The sequence below is a fragment of the Triturus cristatus genome, chromosome 11, assembly GCF_964204655.1.
Source record: "Triturus cristatus chromosome 11, aTriCri1.1, whole genome shotgun sequence".
Lineage (NCBI taxonomy): Eukaryota > Metazoa > Chordata > Amphibia > Caudata > Salamandridae > Triturus > Triturus cristatus.
Genome location: NC_140594.1, coordinates 674989027 through 675014236, shown reverse-complemented (window position 1 = coordinate 675014236; position 25210 = coordinate 674989027). Strand labels below are relative to the sequence as shown.

The 25210-nt window shown below is 44.2% G+C and overlaps 1 protein-coding gene across 4 annotated transcripts in view; it reads left to right on the top strand.

Moving 5' to 3' along the window:
• AP1S3 (adaptor related protein complex 1 subunit sigma 3) overlaps nucleotides 1-25210 on the top strand; it is a 252787-nt gene that overhangs the window by 68227 nt on the left and 159350 nt on the right. For 2 of the 4 annotated variants that reach the window (XM_085634290.1, XM_085634288.1), the window contains exons 1-2: nucleotides 10964-11020; nucleotides 22239-22417. In XM_085634290.1, the coding sequence (XP_085490416.1) occupies nucleotides 22239-22417 (179 nt within the window). In that variant the 5' untranslated portion in view covers nucleotides 10964-11020. Of the gene's footprint in view, nucleotides 1-10963; nucleotides 11021-22238; nucleotides 22418-25210 lie in introns of those variants that run through there. The other 2 variants (XM_085634287.1, XM_085634289.1) reach the window with 1 other exon arrangement.

Here is a 25210-nt window from a genome sequence, read left to right as displayed (position 1 = left end):
TTGGGCGATGTATTGGCGTCGCCTTCCTTTTCGCTAAACTCTTTGAAATCTCTCAGGTAAATATCACAAGAGAAGGTAAGTTGTTCAGTGCTGTAATCGGGGAAATTATCATTGAAATCATTTTTGCTCCCAAGTGAGTGGTAGAGGATACTGCACTTTAGCTGTTTACAGTCCTCTTTGTAATCTCCATAGTGAGGAAATGAAACCAGGAGTTGATGGAGTTAATCAGACTGGATTTAAGGAACTCTTTGTGGGTGGAAGCCCTTCTAGGTGGAGGATATTGTATCCTACTGGTAAGACTAGAGGATGATCTTAGCCAGACTTCTGTGGATGCCACAGTGTCAATGTCACAGTACTGAATAGGTTACATTTGGATTTAAAATTTGAGACACAGACCCACTCTACTCTTTATTCTGAATTCTGCATCCTCTCAAGACATTGTCTAAACTTTTTTTTATTTTATTTTTTACTACGAGGATGAGAAGAAGTATTGGGAACATGAAAGTCCCTACTTTGTTTTAGAGGAAAACCCTCAATTTTCAGCAAACATTGAGAAATATGTCTACTATAAAAGGTGACAGGGAACGTAGTAACAATGGGATATGTGGATCTACAATGAGGGGCCAACACTTTGTACACTAACGAATTTAAAACTATACATTGCACAGCAATTTTTGCACACCAATTGTCATACATATTGTGCATGTTGCCTATTGTACGTTGAAGGAACCTGTAAAGAAGCACGTTTAAGATTACAGTGCCTTGTTCGCTGACGCACAGGAAGATACACAGCAGTTTTAGCGCATGATTACAACTGGCCCGTTAAATTGTGACCCTTGCAGAAACATCTGTGCAGGGATTGCAGCTATAAGTGGGTCAATGTTTTCCATACACTGTAATGACTGGGTGCGATCAAGTTTGCACCTTCTGCTACATTATGGCACCACAAACATGCGAGAATTTAGCAGCATTAAACACCAAAACTCATATGTTATCCCCCCAAAAAATCAGAATAGGCTACAATTATCACAACAAATAATAACTTTTGTTGTCCGATATTATCGGGTGCAATAATTATTGCATCCGTCCAGGTGAACTTGTGATCAGGCCCTTAGTATCTAATTCCACAGAGAGGAACTATGGTGCTGTTGGTTTGTAAAACAGAATAGCATTCACAATGCCAGATGTGGGCTTGTGAGAAGCTGCAAATGTTGAAACAACAACAATGCGTCTTTCACGTTGAGTACTGAAAATCTAGCTCAATCAGAAAATCGATTGGGCCTCTGTGTCACACCTATGAGTTCCACTTATTTAATGTTCACGCCATCCTTTTCCTGTATATTAAAAAATATCTAGAAAAGTTAGTTACATTGTTTGAACATTTTGTACAAAAAAAATTCTGGCAATGTGTTTGTAGAAAGCATGTTTTGTACAACTTTGTTCACCCTTTTCTGTCCAATTTATTACATTATATTTTGTATCTTATATGTACTTAATTCTCATTGTTCCATTCAGTGGCATAACTAGAGTTTAAGGGGCCTCCCTGCATTGTACACGGAGGGCCCACCGCTCCGGATTTTATCCGGAGCGCTCAGGCCGGAGTACTGTGCTGAAGGGTCCCCTGCAGCTGGGGGACCCCCTGCACCGCGGGGGCCTGTGTTACGCCCCTGGTTCCATCATCTATTGACAACTTTTTATGCGGTACAATGTCGTAATGGACCAGATGAAAATCTGAAGTGCATGTAGCACTGTCTAGAATATGTTTTGACATAAAAAAATTGAAATCTAACCAATTCATGCTTGTTTCTAATAAAGTGCATCTCTAGTGTAGTTACGTGTGTGTGGGTGTGTGTGTGTATGTGTGTATGTATGTGTGTGTGTGTATGTATATGTGTGTATATAGATATATATATTATATTCACTGAAAAAACCATAGGTTTTGCAGACGTTATAGTTGGGAATTAGCATTTAAAAAACCTTTGAAATTCACTAAAAAACCATAGGTTTCAGGAACGTTGTGGTTAGTTGAACATTTGACTCATATAAAACCAGAGAAATTCACCTGTTATAGTTAGTTGAGCTAACTATAACTCGCGCAACCGCAATGCACTGCTGATGATGTCACATATTACATCACTCATGACATGGTCAGTGACATCACTGATGACATCACTAATGACATCACTCATGACATCATCCAGTGAATGTGTGTTTCTATAAAATGTAAATGTTTTATATATATATATATGCCAAGGTGTATTGAAGAATGAATGCATTTACAAGTGCCTAAAGGAATTATTTCGTATGTATGTGACTGACTGTATAAGTGAGTGATTGAACGTGTCTTACTGAATGCATGGGTTACTGACTAAACTGTGTAAAAGTGTGTATTAGTCTCTCCATTGGTGTGTAAGCAACTGCATGGGTTGCTGAATACCTACATGAGTGTCTATATAAGTTATTGATTTGTTGTCTGAGTATCTGTATGGGTCCCTGAGTGTCTGTGTGGGTGGATTGGTGGGTGTACGAGTCTGTGCATGGATGTCCAAGTGGGTGATTCAGTGGTTGTATGGATTAAAAAGTGCATCTGGAAAGGGCTGTATGGGTGAGTTAGTGTGTCTATGGGTGTGTTGGTGAGTGAATAAATGTCTCAGTGGTACATCTGTGACTAACTACATATGTTTTAAGCCACTATATGTGAGTGTTGGAGTATATAAATGAGCATACATGAGACTAAGTTATTTCAAGAGTGGCTGTATAAATAAGTGGTTGCTTCTATCAGTGATTGTATAAGACGGTTAATATGTGTTAGAATCTGTATAAATAAGTGATGTGGTATGTCTAAAAATAACGAAGTTGGTGTGTATAACTGTATACATGATTAAATGGGTATGTGATTCATTCTTTGTATTACTGACTAGGCGTGTGAGTAACTCTATGGATGAGTAGCCGCGTGTGACTGCATGTATAGATGTATGAGTGCATATTATAGTCCTCTATTGATGAGTAACTACATGTATAAGTGACTGGATGTGTGTGTAGACCTAGGAAATAGTGAGTGCTATGTAGTATATGGCATTCTTCTGTGTATGGTTTCAAAAATTGTAGTCAGCATTTTAGAATGGGTGTATCAAAGTTTATATTAGAGCATCATATGTGCATCAGATTGTCACGTGGATGATGTCATCAGTGATTTCATCAGTGATGTCATCAGTGATGTCACTGACCATGTCATGAGTGATGTAATCTCATCAGCAGTGCATTGCGGGCGCGGGAGTTATAGTTAGCTCAACTAACTATAACAGGCGAATTTCTCTGGTTTTATAAGAGTCAAATGTTCAACTAACTATAACATCCCTGAAACCTATGTTTTTTTTTTTTTAGTGGTAGGTAAAGCTTTATTCGATATAAAATATCATAAAAGCACAACATACAGTGATAAAAAAAGGATCAAGATAGACATAAAAGCAACAACAATGATCGTGAACATCTTAAAAAGTTATAAAAACGGTTAAGAACAGCATATAGGAAACAGAGACAAAGTGCTTAGTGACTTAAAGTTCGTTAAAGTGCAGATAGTGGTCGATCACAAAAGTGGATCAATGCAGTTGCGCTGAAATTTTTTTCTTGCGCAATAGCCAAGCACAGCCCAAGTACTTGGCAATGCCGCAGACAATAGTAAGGGACGAGGTATCAGTCTGCAGAATGCGTAGCACAGTACGATAGTCACGGCATCCCAACATTCTACAGATCGGACGTAACCATTTGGCTCTTGGCCTTCGATAATGGTAGCAAGCAAATAAGAAGTGAGGAGTAGACTCACTAGGTGCTGTGCAGCTCGGACAACCAGCAGATGAAGGTAAGGATCCCTTCCAGCCAGCAGTCACACAATTAAGGGGGAGGGACCCTAATCTGAAACGTACATACAGGGATCTGTCCAGTGGGGACTGGATGAAGTCAAGGTATGCCTCCAGTTTACAAAAGGGCTTATGTTCGAAGAAGGCCTCACTCAGCTTCCCCAGTTTGGGATTATTCAGATCTCTTGTATTTACCCAACTCCAATAAGCTTCCTTAAGATCCTGTTTCGGAGGGGGTACCTGGGATACCCAGGAGTCTTCATAGCCAATAAATTTCAGTGTTTGCTTTATGTGAGTGAACCATTTTAACCTCCGCCCAGTGTCTGCTAATAAGAGATCATTTAAACCTGCTGCATATTTAGCAAGTTCAGGGGTCCTCCGCAGTCTTGCCCAGAATAATAGGGGTCGTAGACGTGCAATGTCCTGAATAGAGTGTCTCCCCAGGTCATGCAGCAAAGGTTTTAGGGGGGATGATGTTGGGACAGAGATGAGGTTCCTCATAAATTTGTTCTCCGAGACAACCAAATCGTGAATGTTTTCATGGCCCCAGATTTCAGCCCCATACATAGAGCTAGACAGTGCCTGAGCCTCATATACCACAAGAGCCGGTGCCACAGGTCGACTAGTAGAGAGATGTTGTTCTCTTATAATGGCACCGGAAACCCTCTTGTGGCACATAAGCATCTTAGTCAGATGTGCACTCCACTTCATCCCTTTTGCAATACGTATCCCTAGATAATCAAAAGAATCTACAATGTCTAGGGGAGTGCCATCAAGAGTAAAAGTATAGCTAAAACGTCTCGGAGGGTTTATAACCATTAGTTTAGTTTTTTCGGTATTAATAATGAGCCCATAGGATTTGCAAAAAGAGGCAAATCTGTCTAGGTTTCTTTGTAGGCCAGCCGGGGATTTTGAAATCAGGAGAGTGTCGTCGGCGAACAGGAGGGTGGGTATCTTTTCGCCAGCCAGGACTGGCGCGTCGGCAGGGACCTCTCTGAGGAAGTCCACCACCCCGTTAATGTATAGAGAAAACAGGGTGGGAGCCAGCACGCAGCCCTGGCGTACCCCCCTATTCACCGCGACACTCCCTGTAAGCTGGCCCTGGGCCCCCCATCTAATATTGGCATGATTATTTTCGTGTAAAAGCTTTAAAAAGGCAAGAATCTCATGGGGAACACCTAATTGAAATAAAACCTGCCACAAGCGTTGGCGGGGAATTAAGTCGAAAGCCGACTTTAAATCAATAAAAGCTAAATATAGGGTTCCCTTGCCTAGAACTACCGTTTTCCAATATATCATAAAAAATCTAAAAACTTGATCCATAGTGCCTACCTTTTGTCTAAAACCTGCTTGGAAGTGTGATAAAACATCCCCATTCTCAATCCAGCATCTCAGTCTCATTAGGAGAACCCTGCCAACCACTTTCTGTATTACGTCAATTAGACTGATGGGTCTATAGTTAGCAGGGTCCTCCTTGTTGCCTTTTTAAAAAATTGGTACCACCACCGCGGCTTTCCAGGACTCGGGTACTATGGAACCCTTAGCTATGGCGTTCATGACAACAGCAATAAATGAGGCCCAGGGAATTGGGTCGTGTAGAAGAAGATCACCTGGTATGCCATCAGGCCCAGCCGCCTTACCGGGGGCAATACTTTTGATGGCCAAAATAGTTTCGTGGGTCCCAAAGTTAGTCTCCGCTGGGAACTCAACAATGGGTGGCAAATCATCCGCCACCGATGTGTCAGAGACAATATCACCCTCATATATAGCAGAGAAATGGTCGAACCATTGCAGCTCCGCTATATGATTTGGGATGCTTATTGTTTTGGCCCTTTTGGCTCTGTTCAAAATGTCCCAGAAGGCTGTAGAATTCCGATTTAGAGCCGCCTCCTTGAGTTCCTGCCAATGATTTTCTTCCCAATCCCGTTTGGCGTCTTTCAGGGATCTTGAATAGTCTTGTCTTGCCTTACTGATTTGATTTCTATCCTGTTTCCTTAGGGCTTGGGACAGGGTGACTCTGGCCTTTTTGCAACCTTTAGAGTACCAAGGGTTACCGCTCCTCGAGGAGTCCACCTTGGGACGGGCTTTCTCCCCCAGAATAAAGAAGTCCCCTATTTTACTGATGGTGTCAAGATAGACAGAAGCTATGAGGTGGGGATCATCCATTTTGGTGCTGGCATCGCAGAGTTCGGTGTGTTTTCTAGCTAAAAGCTCTTTGATCGAAGCGAGCTTCTCCTCATGTTGGGAGATCCCATGCCATTTAAGGCGTCGACAGCACCCTGCCAGTGATACCTCCTTGGTTGCCATTAGGGGGGGTTCATTGGCCACATTAGGTATTGTCATCCAAAGGTCTTTGGTTTGTAAACATAGTGGGTTGTGATCGCTATCTATTGTGTTTTTGACAACCATATCCATCATGAGCCCCCAGGAATAGATATCGACAAGGATATAATCGATGCGTGATGGCGAGATTAACCTGTTAAAAGTGAAGGCACCACCCTTGTCAGATATGGATCTGCCATTCACTGCACGTAGATTAAATTCTTGAGTAAGTGCATTCAATTGAATGGCCCTTTGTGACCATTTCTTAATCGGAGCGAGCTCCAGGGGCGGAATTCCCCAAGTAAGATCTGAATCACTAAGCCCGAGTAGATCTTCTGTGGCTAGGGGTTCAAAAGTGCAGTTGAAATCTCCACAGATGATAATAGTGGAGTTCCGGTCGATATGGGTCAGTTCATGTTCCAAAGCAGCCACTGTCTGAGAGATCTGTCCACCTGTAGAACCTCTGGCGTAAATGTTAAAGAGATCTAGGGTGGGGCCGCCGTGTGGACCTTTTATTGTCAAATGAAGCAGATCGGGGGGAACATTATTATGGCACTGAACCTGCCAATTGTGCTTAATATTTAGCCACACATGTAGTCCCCCCGAAGGGCGACCTTTCCCTGAGCTTATGGCCGGTAGAAAATAAGTGGAATACCCTGATTTATATAGCGGGGTTGTACTCCATGTCTCTTGAAAAGCACATACATCGAATGCGCCGATAAAATCATGCCATTCCGGGATCAAAAGCTTTTTGGTGAGCCCCGCAACATTCCATGACACAAGATTAAGAAGGGGCGTAGGCTTGGCAAATGTAATGGTGGACTGAGTGACAGGGGGCATCTCACAGAACAGGGAGGGCAACGAGAGGGGGGACAAACTTTCAGGGGCTATGATAATGTGATTAGGAACAACAGTAGCCGGCTCCATAAAACAAACCTTGGATGAAGGATTTTGGGCCAGTCAATCAACCCTATTTAAGTTGGAGTCATTACTAAGAATCCTCTGTCTACCCACTGGTAGAGCATTACTTGGGACCCAAGGCGGAGTGCGCCTTATCTGGATACCGGAATGGTCCGGGGCTGAAGTACGGTACTCGAGGAGTACCAAGTTCTCGGCCAGGGTGCTGTTAGAGAGAGTAAGCTCAATACAGTCAAATTGGCTAGTGTAATGAGACAGTCTTCTGGCCTTGGTAATATCTTCCCGAATAATGGACCTACAGCCCCTGACATGCCTGACCCAGTGTATAGCTTTGTTTGTAAGGGAATCCGCATTTTCGTAAAATTGATTGTTAGTAAGTCTTGGTACCCCAGCCATATAAACTACGGTTGGGTTAGACAACGAACCAGCGAGAGTAGGATTAAGTGCAGTGTTGTCTCCGGGACATGGCACAGACCTCTGGCTACTGGGTCTCAAGGATCCAGTCCCTACAGCTAGGTGTGGAGTAGGGGTGGTAACTTTATCAGTTCTCTGATTATTAACAGTATCCCTATTTGGTGGTATACTCCGTCTAGTGGGGGGCAGAGTTGGCTTTCTAGTGGAATTAGTTGTGACATAAGGTAGATCTTTAGCCCTGTGAATGATTGGCAAGGAGCCGGTTTGGACGGGGATTAGAGGTGCAAGTGATGTTGGCACCGCAGGGCTACTATGCGTTGTAGACTGCATAGGAATTAATAAAACCCTCTTGCTCAGTTCCATGACTATGTTCTTCAGGGATACTATCTCGGACAATAGCTGGTCAATTTTTTGTTCCAACGAGACCCCATGCGAGCTAGGAGTCTGAGCTACTTCAGAGGGCGAGGAACCAACCACTTGGCATGCAGATGTATCCTCCTCTAGGTCTTCCAGGATAGCAAACCTATTAGAGCAAGTGAGGTCGAGCTGGATAATGGAAGAGGGAGATTCGATGACTGGTATGGGGTCCTGTGTAGCCTGTTTGTCTTCCTGATAGGGCTCATGATCATGAACTATAGGTGTAAGGGAAGTCGGTGCATTAGGAGGGGCTTCCCTGGCTTTAGTAAACATACTAGGGATCTTGCGAGTGCAGATACTAGTTGACAAATCTTTTGTCAAGACCCCAGTGCTAGAAGAAACAGAGCTAGAATCCTCTAGTATGACTTGGCAATTGTCAACAATAGCTTCAATCCTATCAATCCTATCTAGAATGCAGTTACCTGCAGCGTGGTTAACTTTTTTTGCTTTCTTTCCCTTTTTCGAGACATTACCCCCACCTCCTTCCATGGATTTCCTTTTGGCCATGATACAAACACAAGGGGGATGAAGGATATCAACAATACCACAAACCTAGGTACAATATAAAATCAAGGGGCAGTATACTACAACAATACTTAGTTCAGGCTCTCACAGAGGGTGGTGCTGCATAATATATTATAGGCACAGTTTTTTTAGTGAATTTCAAAGGTTTTTTTTAAATGCTAATTCCTAACTGTAACGTCTGTAAAACCTATGGTTTTTTCAGTGAATTTCGAAGGTTTTTTAAATGTTAATTTCATATTTTAATGTTTATAAAACCTATATTTTTTTCTATTGTATCTTTAAATATTTTGGAACTCTATTATACTTCTTGTTTTTAACTTTAAAAATCAGGTAATGTTTCATACCTTCCCTAAAAAATATGTATATATTTTTTTTGGGGGGAGAAATCTGCACTCCTATACCGGTAGCGTACCAAGCTCCATCACCACATGAATCCTATCTGCCATATTGCTAAACTCGTAAATGATGCGCATTTCGTATCCGACGAGTTCGTGGCACCGGGTCCCGCATAACATCATATACGCATGACGTCACCCCAGGTACTACTTTGATATCCGACGGGTACTCAGTACCAAGCCACGCGTTACGTCATGTACGTATGGGGTCTTGCCTGCTGCGCAAGGCATATTCAACGAGTACACGCTGCCAGGCCCTGTGTTACGTCACAGACGTATAGTATCGCGCCGGGTACGCCATTCCCGTTTTTTGTCTCAAAAGTATATCTAAATAACTTTAAAGAGTATATGAGAGCACGCGAAAATCTAAATTATTTGAAACATTTACATATTTCTAACTGCAATAAACGTATATTATGATAAATATAATTTCTCAAAATCGCGTTGGGCGCGGCCTCCCCGTGCGCTCGGTGCCCGATTGCCATGTGACCTTAAAAAAATAACTAAAAAAAAAACATTTGATTGGTTCATAACATTTCCCATTGTAACAGTTATACGTCCCCACCCATTTTACTCATTCTCTACAGCGTTTGAGGAGACACCTCTTCTGCTTAGAAAGCTTTTTTGAAAAGTGTTTTCCTGTATACACATATCTTATACTACACACAACATGCAACTATCATCTTGATCAATATTCATGCTGTGTGCATTAGCCTTCCATGTGTGATTGCCATGCATCTCAAACGTTCCATCAAAAAACAAATATGTGTTACACGATGCCCCTGGCGTGTGTGTCTGCACATTATAGTGCTGACATTCAGCCTGGGTATTGCTGGCTCTAAGGAGCATCATCAGCCACGGGCAGACTGCACATCCTAGATCACATGTCATCTCATTAATGATAGTTTCCGCCCTCCCGACACATGCTACACTAATCTAAATTGCACACTCTGCGAGGTCAAAACTACAAAAGAAACACACATAAGTACGCTTCCTGGCCAAGCAGGAACTGAACAACGCCCAAGTCCCCGGAATAATAATTCACACCCCTACGCTGGCCTGGCGTACGCAAGCCCAGCCCACTTTGCGTACGTATAAATAGGATAACCACGACGCCACACGTCCCTCTTCTTCCACACTACCTCAAATGATTTGCCGCATCCACCTCGCATATCACAATGCGCAATAAAAAAAAGAAATGGATCCATGAGGTGTACTCCATCCTACCAATCAACACGGGCTCTAAATTGTGAGCCCTACTGCCCGTCGTCTACGAAAGGGATCCATGAGGTGGACACTCTCCTGCAATCAACACTCTATCTGAATTGTGAGCACTGCTGCCCGTAGTGTTTGCTCACACAACAATGACAGCAGGTAAGCAGAGCTGCTTGGGTGCACAGGGCCTCTAATTGAGCGCGCTGCGGTGAGAGGGGTGGACTGTACTGTAGGCCTGAGCCAGCGGGCAGCGCTGCCCTACAGACACCTTCAGTGCAGTGCTGCGGGAGGGATGGGATGCATCAGCCAGACTGCGCACGTGCGAATAAGCGATATTGCCATGTGTTATGATATGATCTTTGACCTCATTCAGTCGCATCTCTGTCTCATTTTAAAGACCTGCTATACCATAAGGTAGGCCTGAACCTACGGGCAGCGCTGCCCTACAGACACATGTTGAGGGCGGTTCTGCGGGAGTGGTGCATCACCATGAGTGCGCATGTGCGAAAAAGCGATGTTGCCGTACGTAATGATGTGATCTCTGAACTCATTCAGTCACATCGGTCTAATTTTAAGGACCTGCTGGACCGTACTGTAGGCCCGAGCCAGTGCGCAGCGCTGCCCTACAGACACGTGGCGTTGGCTTTTAGGACACTGTAGTGAGCTCCTTACTAAGTGTACATGCACACAGGCTCCTGCCACTGCTTCTAGCATGCGCTCTGTTCCTTTGTATGTGAACGTTGGCATAACATATTATTTAACCTTGTGAATTCTCGTGCACTCCAACTCCTCTTTGAACCACGATTACCACTAACAGTTGGTAGATCGTACTTCAATAACGAAGGATGCACTCAAATCCTATTTTCTATCAAGCTTGAAATAAACCTTCATTTACTTCCAGATACCCCGGACTAGGAGCTTGCACCAACACTTCGTGGGACACACCGGTGGTGGCAGGTGAGCAGTGAAGCCTCGGTGGGCAAGACCTACAATTGAGCACAGTGCGGAAGAAGGTGTTGGGGGTGCAGCACCCTGGGTGCACAGGTGCATGCAAGTGATTTTCCCGTAGCTAATAATGTAGGACTATGTTATCAAACAATGGCGATAACATTATCACCACTTTAGCGACAGGAAACTGCCGCTAAAGCGAAGGTTAGAAGCCCAGGTTCACACCAGAACCTGGGCTTCTAAGGGAATTCACAAGGGCATATTATCAACCCCTTATCGCCGCTTTAGCGGCAGTTTCCTGCAGCTAAAGCTGCGATAATGTTATCGCCCTTCCTTCATAATATGGCCCATAATCTCTGGCCTCGTGTATTTAATCTTAAGGATTTGCTGAACCACACTCTTTCTCGCAGACCCCAGCGTCCTAGACAAACGGGTGATGGAGGGTAAACACTAAGGGCTGGGTGCAATAGGTCAACGCTCTGTCACCTCCTCCCTCTCTTCTTTTGACTATCCCTCCCCTTCTTTTGACTCTCCCGCCCCTTCTCACTTCCACCCACTCCCCCTCGCTTCCATTCTCACTATGGTCCTTTCATTCGGATTACCTTTCATTACCTCTTCCACATAGCACACATACTTATGTTTCATTTTGTCTTGCAGGTTTCCTACGCTGCTTCCACTGGAGTCCAACCCACGTTTTTTTTTATTATACTGTTCTATTAAAGTTACATTTCTATTTATTTCTGTTTTAAGAAAGGTTACTTATTTTTTCAAATAAATAACTGAGTGTATAGGTCTTCTTTTTCTGACGATACTTGTCTATTGTTTATTGTGAAAATCATCTGTTTATAGGAGATTTTAAGGACAACATTATTTAATATTAGAGTGCACCTACCAAACATAATCTAACTGACTATTAGACAAATGAAGCCTGGGTAATTGTACAACTGCAAGAGTTCTATGAGTGTATCACTTTATAACACCATAAGTACTGCCCGTGTGATTACAGAACAAATAAGGCACTGCCTAGGACCACAGAGGCTTCAGGGACTGCCGAGGCCCACCCTGCATATTTAAATAAAGACCCAGAGTGTGGCGATCCCCGGACTTCAGTTGGCTTCGAACCCCACAAACAATTAGTAAACAATACCCAGGGAGGTGGCGATCCCCTAGGTTGCAAAACGTCTCTGTGCCCTTCTGCGCCTAATTTACATGTGACATTAAGATCCCCAGTCCTACAGAGACCCCGCAATATAATAATTGGATTGGCCACGGAACATACCCACCCAACAGGGGCCTCATTTAAAAAAACGGGTGAGACCCCGCTTTTTTTGTGGTTCTTCTTTTCTCTCCATTTTTACCATCCGCATCCCCTCTATTACAGCGATACGAGGTCTTCCTCCTCTCGCTTCAAGTAGTCGAACAAGTATTTGCCATCACATGGTGGAAGCCATGCACCACCCTCTAATAGCAAACACAAATATCCAGCGAATGCACACCCCGGGACATTGTATGAGCTGCGCCTAAGAGGTCGCCCTCCCTACTACCATGAAGCATTTGTTAGTATGAACGCATACTAACACTACTTAGACACATGTAGTACAGCAAGCAGATTGTAGTGAAGAAGCAGAGGAAGTGCAAAATCTAAAAATATAAATCCTACCAGAAGTTGGATGACATAGTTCAATGAGCCGACGACCCTGGCATGAGTAGAAACAGCTACACGAACAAAATGGGTCTTCAGCACAACGCAAGTAATTTTGATTTATTGCTGAGTGGTGCCTTCTTTTTGCCTTCTCCCACTCGTCGCCAAATTTATGTAGTGAAGAGGCAGGCAGCAGTGAATCCCATAAGTAGATTTATTACAAGAAAACAAGACACCTGAAACAACCACCAACAGGAGCAGACAGCAAAGCAACCATCTAATCCAGCACCGTGTACAAACTCCGCAAGGTTCCCCTCATGACAGCCCTACATTCTAACATTACATACTGAGGGCCATATTAACAAGGAACGGCGTTAAAATTACCGCTGCTTTAGCGGCAGGAAACTGCCGCTAAAACGGCGATAATGGGCTTGATAATATGCCATAGAGAATTCCAATAGAAGCCCATGTTCTTGTGTTAACATGGGCTTCTATTGGAATTCTCTACGGCATATTATCCAGCCCATTATCGGCGTTTTAGCGGCAGTTTCCTGCCGCTAAAGCGGCGATAATGTTAACGCCATTCCTTGATAATATGCCCCTTAGATTCTAGTAGAATTACATACTAACATTCTACTGTGACTTACAATGGAATACTACACAGAGTACATGACTTTACAGCAATGAGCTCATAGTTTCATCCACGAGTCTTGACACCGGTAGGGGTAAGACTTTCGCTTCCCACTCCCTATATTGTATAAACGTAAACTAATACTTCTTCCACAAGTATGCTACAGCGCCCAGAACACATCACTTTACAGCAATGAGCTCACAATTTAGGCTCAAGGTTTAATCCCCGAGTCTTCACATCAGTAGGGATGAGTAGTTTGCTTCCCACTCCCTATATACTATAAACGCATACTAACACTACTTACACATTTATACTACAGCGGCTAATATCCTACAGCGCCCAGAGCCCATCACTTTACAGCAATCAGCTCGGTTTCATCCCCAAGTCTTCACACCGGTAGGCGTAACTACTTCGCTTCCCGCTTCCGGTATACTTTCGACACACAGTAGCGGTCAGTACTTCGCTTCCCACTCCCTGTATGGTATAAACGCCTACTAACACTACATGCACACTTATGCTACAAACACCAGACCACATCACTTTACAGCAATGACCTCACGGTTTAGACTCTCGGTTTCATATCCGAGTGTAGCACCATATCCTATCACCACAATGCCACTCTGAGCAACACCGCGCTTTCAGACTGTTAACAGTGATAACTACCTACTGTCGACCGCCAGTAGTTAATCGAGAACAAATTACAATAGTTCCTTGATTCTTTTAGCTTTCAAAAATGCTCTCTATTACTGTCTTTCTACTTTTCCATATAAATAGTTTTTTTAATATTCAAGTACACATCGAAGTCAGAAATGCAACGTATTCTATCAACACACTTTCTAGAACATTCTACAACACGTGGAGGTTAAACTTTCATCAATCTTTTTAAACCTAACGATATTTTTTTGCAACATTTTCTCGAACATTTAACGGCATGTGCAGGTTAAAAGTTCACGATTGTTTTGAGTTCGAACAGTGCCTTCCAAATGCAAGTAGCAGGTGTGGTTGAATTGAGCAAATTTTATCCTATAATATGTACTATAATATGTACGTGCAAACTGCTTTTTCTTAACCAATCACAAACCTACTTTTCCACAAAGCGAATGTGCACCCTACTTTTAAAAAACAATGCTTTTCATCTCCCAATCAGGTACCGTTTTGTATGCGAAAAGAAACTAGTTCCCCATCTTTTAACATATCTCTTATTCTACGAAGGAACTGCATGAGCTACAGACATCTCTCCATACCTTCCAGCCATACCTTCAAAATGCTAGTGTGGATCGTAGGACATAGCTATGTTTTCTGGTGCAAGAGGTATGCAGAACAGAGACGTATTGACTTAGACCTAGGTTTACAAAATGTGGACATTAAATGGTTTGGACAGAGAGGATTTTAGTGGCACCAATTGTTGCCTTTGGTTAAAACCTGTTTGCATCTCCAACACCCTGACCTCATGATTGTGCACTGTGGTGGAAACGACCTAGGCACATTGACTGGGGTAGATTTGGAAATGCTTATGGAGGGCATCTTTGGACAATTGATGTTACTTTTGCCTCAAACTGTCTTTGTATATTCCAATATATACCAAAGACAGAAGTGGAAATGGTCCAAACAATTTTGTCCTCAGATTGAAAAATCTCGGAAAAAATTCAACAAAGCTGTCTCTGCATACCTCAGGGACCACAAAATTGGGTCCATATACAACAACATACGTTTTGATATGGCGGATATATACAGAAGTGATGGAGTACACTTCACAGATCAGGGAAACCGAGTTTTCCTGAATAACTTGAAGCTGTGCATCCGCACTTATATGTAGCTCCAACTAATGAACACAAGGGTTCCTTTTAAAGCCACACTATAACTTATAACTTAGGCCCCCTATTTTAGGGCCATATAACGCCAACTCCCGCACCCTCGCCAAAATGTATTCTCCACACAGCTGTGGCACAGCAGCCAGACCATCTCACTTTGCAGCACTGACCTCTCGCTTTGATCCCCAGCTCTACTCACCCATAGGGGTGAGTAGTTTGCGCTCTACAAATACCATATTGATTTACCTTTGCACTCCCTATACAACACCCCCTAAGCACCATACACAAGATGCAATGTTTTAAACAAAATTTCATCCAAGTACTTATAACTGCTGACATTACTTGCACAGATGTGGCACAGCGGCCAGAGCACATAACTTCACAGCATATCACACACAGTTTGGGCTCACGCTTTAATCCCCGACTCCGGCAGCAGCTCAGCTTAGCAACATGAGACTCTCGACAATACCTCCCATATATTCCATACCCCAGGACTTTCATACCAGTACGGGTCAGTAGTTCGTCCTAGTAGTTATAAACACATCTGGACACTACTTCCACAACTGTAGTGCAGCGGCCACGGCACATGACTTCACAGCATAAGACACACAATTTGGGCTCACGCTTTAATCCCAGAGTCCCGCACCAGCTAACCTTATCCGCATCAGACTCTACCCAATACCTCACTTAATTTCCGTAGCCCACCACTTACAGACTGGTAGGGGTAAATACTTCGCTTCGCACCCCCTCTATAGCACACCCTAAACACCCCCACAGAGGTTACAGTGCTCCTACCCTCCTATTTCCCACTGTTTACCCCCTTTTTTCACCTTACTCGCATCAACGGAATCACAAAATGGCAGCCAACACTTCCTAGTTGCAACCGCTCGCAGCCAATCCGCAACAAGCTCGTGCTCGTAACGCCTCAGACTATCAGATGGCAGAATTCCCAAATATCGATATCAGTAAATTTCAATATTTCTCAAACTACTGAACTAATTTACACCAAATAAACAAAAGCGTGCTTTCTAGACCAAGACCCTTCTCCCTGTCAAATTTGGGGTAATTCCGTTCTCCCGTTCGACCTATAGCCTTGTCTAAAGTTTCCTATGGAAATTAACATAGAGAAAACACATTTTGGGACCCCCCTTTTTTCTCTGCCCCCCCCTTGACGAATCGCCCCCAAACTTTCAACATAGGAGCTGATCTCAACAAAGAATTTGTTTTGAAAATTTCACGAAGATTCGTCAATCGGCGCCAAAGTTATTGCGAATAGAATGTTGCCCTTTTCCTATAGTAACTACGTTCTAACTATAACTACCTACGGTGACCGCCAGTAGGTAATGTATATATTCTGCTCCAAAGGTTGTCCACCTGGTGAGTAGCCCTCGATCAGCTTTATTTACGATAGGCAGGGACGAGGGTCCGCATGTAGAAGCCGCTCCGTAATGGAATTGCCCGACGCGTTTCGAAGCTCCATATGCTTCACTTCAGAGGCTTGAATGGAGATGGTGTGTGCAAACGCTGAACCCACTTTGCCATTTGTATATTGCACAGCCACTAATGGGAAGCTCAAATGAGACTGTGCACTGTGAGAAATGTGGTCCGGATAGCACGCAAATCTTGTCCTGTATGGACCCTGCAAGTGGACTCGTCCTCAATCCTGTTTGCCGCTGCTGGCCCACATTGCCGACATGATAGTTACCATGTCAGGTGGCCCCCATAACATTAAGGGGTGGTGCCCACTCCGCGGCAGGACAGCCGCGTATTACATTCTGCTCCAAAGGTTGCCCACCTGGTGAGTAGCACTCTATCAGCAGCTTTATTTGATAGGCAGGGACGAGGATCCGTTTGTAGAAGCCGCTTCGTAATGGAATTGCCTGATGCGTTTCGAAGCTCACACCGTCTCCATTCAAGCCTCCGAGGAGAAACATATGGAGCTTCGAAATGCGTCAGGCAATTCCATTACGGAGCGGCTTCTACAAGTGGATCCTCGTCCCTACCTATCGTAAATAAAGCAGCTCATCGAGTGCTACTCACCTGGTGGACAACCTTTGGAGCAGAATGTAATACGGGGCTGTCCTGCCGTGGCGTGGGCACCACCCAGTAATGTTGTGGGGGCCACCCGACATGGTAACTATCATGTCTGCAATGTTACCCAGCAGCGGCAAACAGGATTGAGGACGAGTCCACTTGCAGGGTCCATACAGGACAAGATTTGTGTGCTATCCGGACCACATTTTCCCACAATGCCCAGTCTCATTTGAGCTTCCCATTGGTGGATGTGCAATATGAAAATGGTGAAGTGGGTTCAGCGTTTGCACACACCGTCTCCGTTCAAGCCTCTGAAGAGAAGCATATGGAGCTTTGAAATGCGTCAGGCAATTCCATTACGGAGCGGCTTCTACAAGCGGATCCTCGTCCCTGCCTATCATAAATAAAGCTGCTGATCGGGTGCTACTCACCTGGTGGACAACCTTTGGAGCAGAATATATATATATATATATATATATATATAGAGAGAGAGATATTTATATTTTTTCACTGAAAAAAACCATAGGTTTCAGGGACGATATAGTTAGTTGGACATTTCACTTAGTACAAAACCAGAGAAATTTGACAGCTATAGTTAGTTGAGCTAACTATAACTCTCGCCCCCGCATTGCACTGCTGATGACGTCACATATTACATGACTCATGACCCCACTTTTGGCCCTGGGGACCCCATCCCCCGGTGCCTGGCCTCATGATGGGGACTGCGGGGGGAGCGCTAATGCCCCTGCGGTCCCATCCTGCTCCCCATCAAAAAGTGCCTCTCGTGACGCGTTTCGGGCTCCTGATTTTACTCACGGGTGTAGCATTCAAATCAACTTGTCATGTGACTGCTGTCCTTTAAACCAACCCTTCCTTCATCAGCCTGGCTATCTTGAATCCAGTGGTATAGCGAACATGGGACCCACGTCCAGGCATACCAACAGCACTTCTGATACGCCAGTCAATCGGAGTTGCAAATGATGCATTATGATCTAAGTAGAAAATGAAAACAATCCTGTTTTTATAAACAGCAATCCGACTGAAATACATCTTTGGGTATAAATTTCACAGTTCTTGTAATTACATTCAATCAGTTCACTTTGGTCATGTCCATCCCTGCTACTCCCCTGAGAAAGGTCAGGAGACAGAAACGTGTTGGGGAGGCACTCTTTGTGTTCTGTCCTGGCAAAAATAAATAGATTGGATGCTTGAAGCGGACCGGAAGCTTGGTTTAGCAAAAGCCTACATAAAGCAGTGAGGGGGCTCTCAAGAGGGTTTTAGGTTTGGCTCTTGTTTGATTCAGCCCTCTCCGCAGGGTCTCCCTAAATATTTTGCCTACTCCCCTCCTGTATTTGCTGAAATTAGTTTGTTTTGTCTTAAGGACTCTGTGCACTTTACCACTACCAACCAGTACTAATGTGGTTGTGCTTACTCCTTAAAACATGGTACAAATGGCTTACACCTGGTTCGCACATTCAGTTTACCTGGAAGTCCTTAGTAAAATGGTACAACATGCACCCAGGGCCTGTAAATTAAATGCCACTAGTGACCCTGCAGCACTTATTGTGCCACCTACTTAAGTAGTCCTTTAAAACATGTCTCAGGCCTGCCATTGCATGGTGTGTGCAGTTTTAAACTGTGAAGTCACCCCTAAGGTAGGCCCTAAACATTCTCTTGGGGCATGGTGCATTATATATATAAAGTGGGACATGTACTTTTAAGATTTACATGTCTGGCTGTGAGAAAGTCCTAGATTTGTTTTTACCTTTATTATATTTAATAAGTGACAACATTTGTTTGAGAACAGGTAGAAATTTAATGTTTGGGATCAAGAATTGCAATTTAGATTTCTATTTAATGGTAAAGTCTGATTTTAAGTCACAAATCTGATAACGCCACTTTTATAAACTTTGAATGTTCTTGTCCTAACCATTTGGTGCTTGCAGCCTGTGTCCTGGGTCACATGACTGTGATGAGAGTGACAACTGATCTTTGTGTATTCCTTACAGATAGTGAGACAAAGGTGGACTAAGTATTGGCAGAATTGGTCATCCTGCCAGGGTAGGAGGGGCATAGCTGTTCCCTGCCCCACCTACATGAGCGGCCTCCGCACACACAAAGAACTTCACACTAGCCTTTCGTTACCCCAGACCCCTTGGAGTCTGAGTGGGGAGTAAGGAAATTCTAGAACTATCTGTGGAGGAAAACTCTAGAAGTTCTTCAACTTCAAATCTTGGACCTGGTGAGGACCTTCAGAAGGCCTGCCCTGCACTTCAGAGGACTGCCCTGCTGCTTGAAAACTGCCTTGAACTCATAGGGGACTGCCCTGCTGCTGGAGGACAACCTTGTTGCTTGAACTCAGGACTACCAGAGTGACTCCAAGGGCTAGTTGGCAGGTCTCCTGTTCTGAGCTGCAGGGGCACAAAAAGCTCCAACAAATCAAACCCTGCATGTGGGTCATGCCTGAAGTGATCCTACCCTCAAGTCGTGCCCACCCAGTCTTGGACGCTTATTAAGTGGTGAAAATGGTGCTCCAACAGCCAAAAATCTAAATGTGCAAATTTTCAGCCAAAAAGTGTTCTGAGAACTAAGAGGAGACTAGTATCTACCTGCTCGTGGCTCCGCCCAAGATGCATCACCAGTTTGCCTGACTTCACAGTAGATCCTGCTACTTTTTTGCCTCTGGAGCACCAAATCCTGTTCAACGGCTCCTCACAGAAAGGTTATCCGGCCTCGTTGAGCCCTCTTCAGCCACAGCCTGCATCTTCGTCCCACTGGAGATTTTCGACTTCCCAAAAAGTGACTGTCCAAACATAGAATGTTCACCATGACTCAGACAGCGCCAGCTGCCTTGCTTATCTGAATTTTACCTTCTGGGGCATTTTTCTTTAAAATTTCTTCTTAGTCGGAGCATCAGCTGAAACAGGGCCCTATCCAATTTGTGTTCCGAAACTGCGCATCACTGCTGTTGTCCATAGCTTTTGCCTTTGCTCCGTATCATGCGACTAGATGCTCACAGTTGGCACTTTGATCTTATGAGTGCTAGTTTTCACTGCAAAGTTTGAAATTCATAACTCTAGTTCTACTGGGAGGATTTTTGTTTCAGTGTTAAATAATTTATTACATTTTACTCTATTTTTCTAAATTGGTGTGGGATTTTTTCTTGTGTTGTGTTTTCACTTTGCTATTGGAGTGCTGCATAAATATTTTACACATTGCCTCCAAGTTCAGCCTGACTGCTTTTGTGCCAGAGGGTTAAGTACAGGTCACTTTAGTACTTGTGTGGTTTACCCTAACCTGGAATGTGATTGTTGCTTGAGAAGGGTAGTCACACCTGCCCCTTCATTCAAAAATCCAATTTCTAATAGTTCTCAACAGGATTGAGGGTTTTTAGTGTAGGAGTAGCTTTTCCCAGTTATGGTTCTGACTTCGCTGATTTATGCTGGCATATCTGTTTTCATTTCCTGAGGGGTGTTTGGATAATAATTGGGAAATGTAGGGGAGGGAAGGCGGGGTGAGATAGAGATTTCATAGTCAGTAGAGAGATAGGCATGACATCATTGTTAATATCTCTACCTCTTTATAGAAGTTTTTAGGGCCAGGAGGATATCCACTATGGTGTGTGGCTAAATCGAAATGATTTAATCAAGACTTAACCAATTTCATTCATGGTATTCAGCTCACATTTTTGGTTTTGTGCCACAAATAAGAAAAATGATCATGTTTTTACCCAAGACTGCATGCCTTCATTAAAAAGAAGAGTACATCAATTTTAATGGAGGCCAATCTGTGATTATGTATTTGTTACTGATTAAGGTTGCCTTGTTAGTCATCCGGGCTCTGTGTTACTGGTATTTCAGTGTTAGTTTGAATAGGCCCAAGGGTGGTCATGGATCCTGCAGTCCGCAACTAAGTTCTGTTGTTGATTTTGGGACCATAATACATTTTTGTGAAAAACACGTAGACTGTTAATCTTGCGATTCGTTGTGGCATGGTTATGATCTGTAGCCAACAGGTATCACTCGGCACAGTAATATCATATAACAGTAAAATGTTGCATTAGACTTAAAACGTGTGCATCAGTAGGACCTCATATTTGGTTACCACTAATTCGAGGGCCAATATCACCCTTGGGGCAGCGTGAGTAGTAGTGTGGAAAACCACTTCGGCCACAGATTGTATGTAAATGTAAAAAATCCCCTTTGATGCCACATTGGCGGTAGTGTGTAAGTACTTTAGGAGCACAAACCTCCATTGCATTTCTTGGATGTTAAGTTTCACCACCTTTATACTGCAGTGGAAAGTACTGTTTCTGCATTTGGACTAACACCCTCAATAGCCATTATGGTATGACTGAAATATTGCTGTGGCCTGATCCAAAATGTGAATGGCACTTTCTTCAAGCAGTGGCTGAATGTGACTGCAGCGGGCAGACATTTTGATTCACAAAGTGTGTGTTGTATCCCTTTAATACATGATGTTGAAATAGAGTTTTTCAAGTTGTTCTAATTCTATCTCCATGGTGTTGCTGTTGTCCAGCGATTCATTCGAATTGGGTGCCCGACTGGACAGCAGCTTCACTAGTCGTTTCCCTGCTCTTCGTGGGATTTATTGCATTTACTTCTTTGTCACTTAACTAAACATTTGTTGAAGATTTAGATATCGAGTTATCTACTTAATGTTGTCCATCGCAACAACAGTGTGCTTTCTATTGCTGAAAATATGCCAGTATGGTAGCATTCCACCAATATGTTTAGGGCTGGGACAGGAAAGGCGGCATTGCTGGGTGGGAAATGGTTTACGTTGGAAAATTCAGTGAACATCCGCCAGATATGTCCATTAGTAATTATCTCACCACTGCATCCATGGATTTTCCTAGTTCAGTACTGTACCAGATGTACATTTGAGGACAGCATCAATAAAGTACATTCATATCCAGTATTTTTATCTCAGCGGGAGACGATTACACCAGGCTCTCATTATCCCATCAGTTATCATAACCAACACATTGTATACAAAGAAGTTCTGTTGGTCTAACATTGTAATGTGCTTTCCTGTCTGCAAAAATGTCAAGCTGCTGCTAACCACTTTCCTGTCTTTGTCTTTCAGATGCATTTCATTCTTCTGTTCAGCCGGCAAGGGAAGTTAAGATTGCAGAAATGGTACATCACAGTGCCGGACAAGGAGAGGAAAAAGATCACGCGAGAAGTTATTCAGATTATTCTCTCCCGCAATCCAAAGACGAGCAGTTTCGTTGAGTGGAAAGATCTAAAGCTTGTTTACAAAAGGTGTGAGTAATTTTGTAAAAAGTGTAATGATAAGCGGGTTAAAAAAGCAAATGCCCTGGTTGACTACTAGTTAAAATCCAGTAATTGGGAGTTCTAACGGAGAATAGCAAAAGGCGTCATTCCAGATATTGAGTCACTTCAGATATTCGCCGATTGAAACATACTTTAGGATTTATTTCTCATTCAGGAACAGTGAGGTTCATGCGATATCTTTTTGAGTTGTCCTTTACAGCCATCTTTAGCTATCTGCAGGCAGGTCTATGCTTTCCAATGCACATCATATACTTAAAATGGGCTTTGGGTCAACCCCCTTGCTCCTGGTAAGATTGCTTTGTTGTCCCTTTCTGTTGTATACTCTTGATCTGACTTCTCTGATAATTTGTTGAAATATTTCCCTAAGTACACTGTTTAATTTTCACTAATAGCTGCTAGATAACCACACATTCTGTAATCCTTTCTGAAATATCAAGATTTCAGATACTTTAAGCAGAAAATACTGGTTTAAAGCAAAATAAAACCTTTAGTTGATACAGTTGTATTTTCCTACATTTTATTAGGGTTAGATTGTAGGAAGGTGGAATCTGACTATATGGTTGCCCCCACTTTTTGCCTGCTGTTTTGCTGTTTTATGACTTAGACCCTGAATAGCAGGATCCCAGTCCAACTATCTGCTTTCTCTGTAAAATGGTTTCCATGTACATTAGGTACATTTCTAATTGGATTCTGGAGTGCCTTATAAGCCCCTAGTATATGGTATACTATGTACCTAGGGCATAGGTACCTCAGAGGCCTACCAGGGGCTGAAGCATGTATTATGCCACCCCTGGGAAGCACTCAGGTCTGCTACTGCAGCCTGTGTAAGGGTGTGCTTGCATCCCTTACATTGCTATAGGCTACCTATATCACTACCATTGCACACACATATAAAACCTAGAAGTCTCTCCTATGGCAGGCCTTAACAATCCTGAAGGCAGAGTGCTTGGTTTTTATGTGAGAGGGTGCCCCTGCATGAACAGAGCCCCTCTGCAGCGTTCAGTGTACCTCCTCTGATGCTGTTTGTGGTGCAGCCTGACCATATACTCTTAAATGCATTATAACCCCATGTTAAATTCTAACTTTGGGATGGCTGCACGGAAACATGTCCTGTTTGGTGTCAAACGCTTAGGAATACTACCCCTTCCCCTGCCAGTTCTGGTGGTGGGGGCAGCATTCCACCCTTCTAGAGGGAGACCTGTTCACACTGGTCTAACCCGGTAGGACTTTCTACAGCCCTTGCATCACAAAATGGATGCCTCTGCCACAGACACGGGTCTGGCCTCCTGGTGCTGACCGAAACTCCAGCAGGGGAGGCCTGGACAATAGGATTCCTGTCCCAGGGAGGTGTAACCATCTCCCCAGACAGGCAGATGTGTATTGGGGCTGGGCGGGAGCACTCTCTGGTGCTTTGAAGTCCTGCACTGGGGGCACACTTGGTGTCCCTGTGCAAAGTCCAGTTCAAATCGGTTGCAGGGGCTACTTGCCCCTGCTCTGGTGCGAAACTGGACAAAGGAAATGGGTGTAATCATCCCTCTTTCCAAACCCTCCCATAGGTGGGTCCCTAGAGTATGTCCAACCCCCAAACTTTGTATAAGTATGGGAACCCAGTCCTTGCGACTTTAGATTACCCTGGACTAACTCTGCAATATATATCCTAGACCTTTGACGTTCTATCCTGACTAGAAGACTGAAGAAATCTCCCTTGGGGTGAAGGAGTGACTCCCTTGCTTGGCAGGCACCAAAGAAGCAACTGTCCGGTCTGCAATTCCGAAGCTCCCGTTGGATGCCGAAGTCTCTGCATCACTAGAGGTGGATTTCCTGACTTCCCCAAGGCTACCCTGAGTCGACAGCAAAGCTGAGGCCCGTGGCTATCGTGGGTGATGAGGAACCGTGACCCCTAGGTACCGCGTACTATTGCTGGTATATCGACTTCCTGTTTATCCTTGAAGTTCTGCTTTGGCTCTGAGTAGCCCCAGCCTTGAGCACTGACTGCACCGAAGATCTCTGGCCTCCACTCCACGAGTGACCCGTGGGCCGGGTTCCAGTGCGACAGCTCGAGGCTCCTTCGCGATCGCTAGCCCGTTGGCTAGTGGGTCCCTACGAAGGCAACTCCTCTTCTGCTTGGGCTCCCCTGGTTGCTCCAGACGTGCCCTGACTTACCCTCGCTGGGTGAGTCCCTCAGACCTTGCTGGTCTGCACCGACGTCCTTCTCTTTCCACGAGACTTGCCGTTGCCAAGGCTTGTTGGGTCCAATCTGGTCACAGACACTGCAGCACTCGACAAACTTCATGGGACAGCTTGAATCCGGCTCATGGACTTCGTCGACGCCTCCTGGACCTCGTGGCTGAAGAGTCAAGACACATGTCAACTCACCTGAAGCACCCGACATCTGTGGGCATTGGTCCATCCTGCCTTCGGTCACTGGAAAATGACCCAGACTCTGTCCCCTCTGCTTTCAGGTTCCTTCCATCCTAGATCCAGGCTTGGATCTCTTTGGACACTTCTCCTCCTCACGGCAGCAGCATTTCTTCACCAGCTTCCTTTGTAATCGACGACGCGACCCGACACCAAAAGACACCTATACACCCGGCTTCCCTGGGTGAGGTAACATGAGTACTCCAGTGCTCCCGTGGGTGCTAGCCCTAGAACTTCTTAAGTCCAAAAGGGTTTGGTCCTAACTCGATTCTAAGTGTCCCTAATCTTTAAATTTCCTACCGCGACATTGCCTATAGAAGCTAACGGGAACCCGCGGTTGTG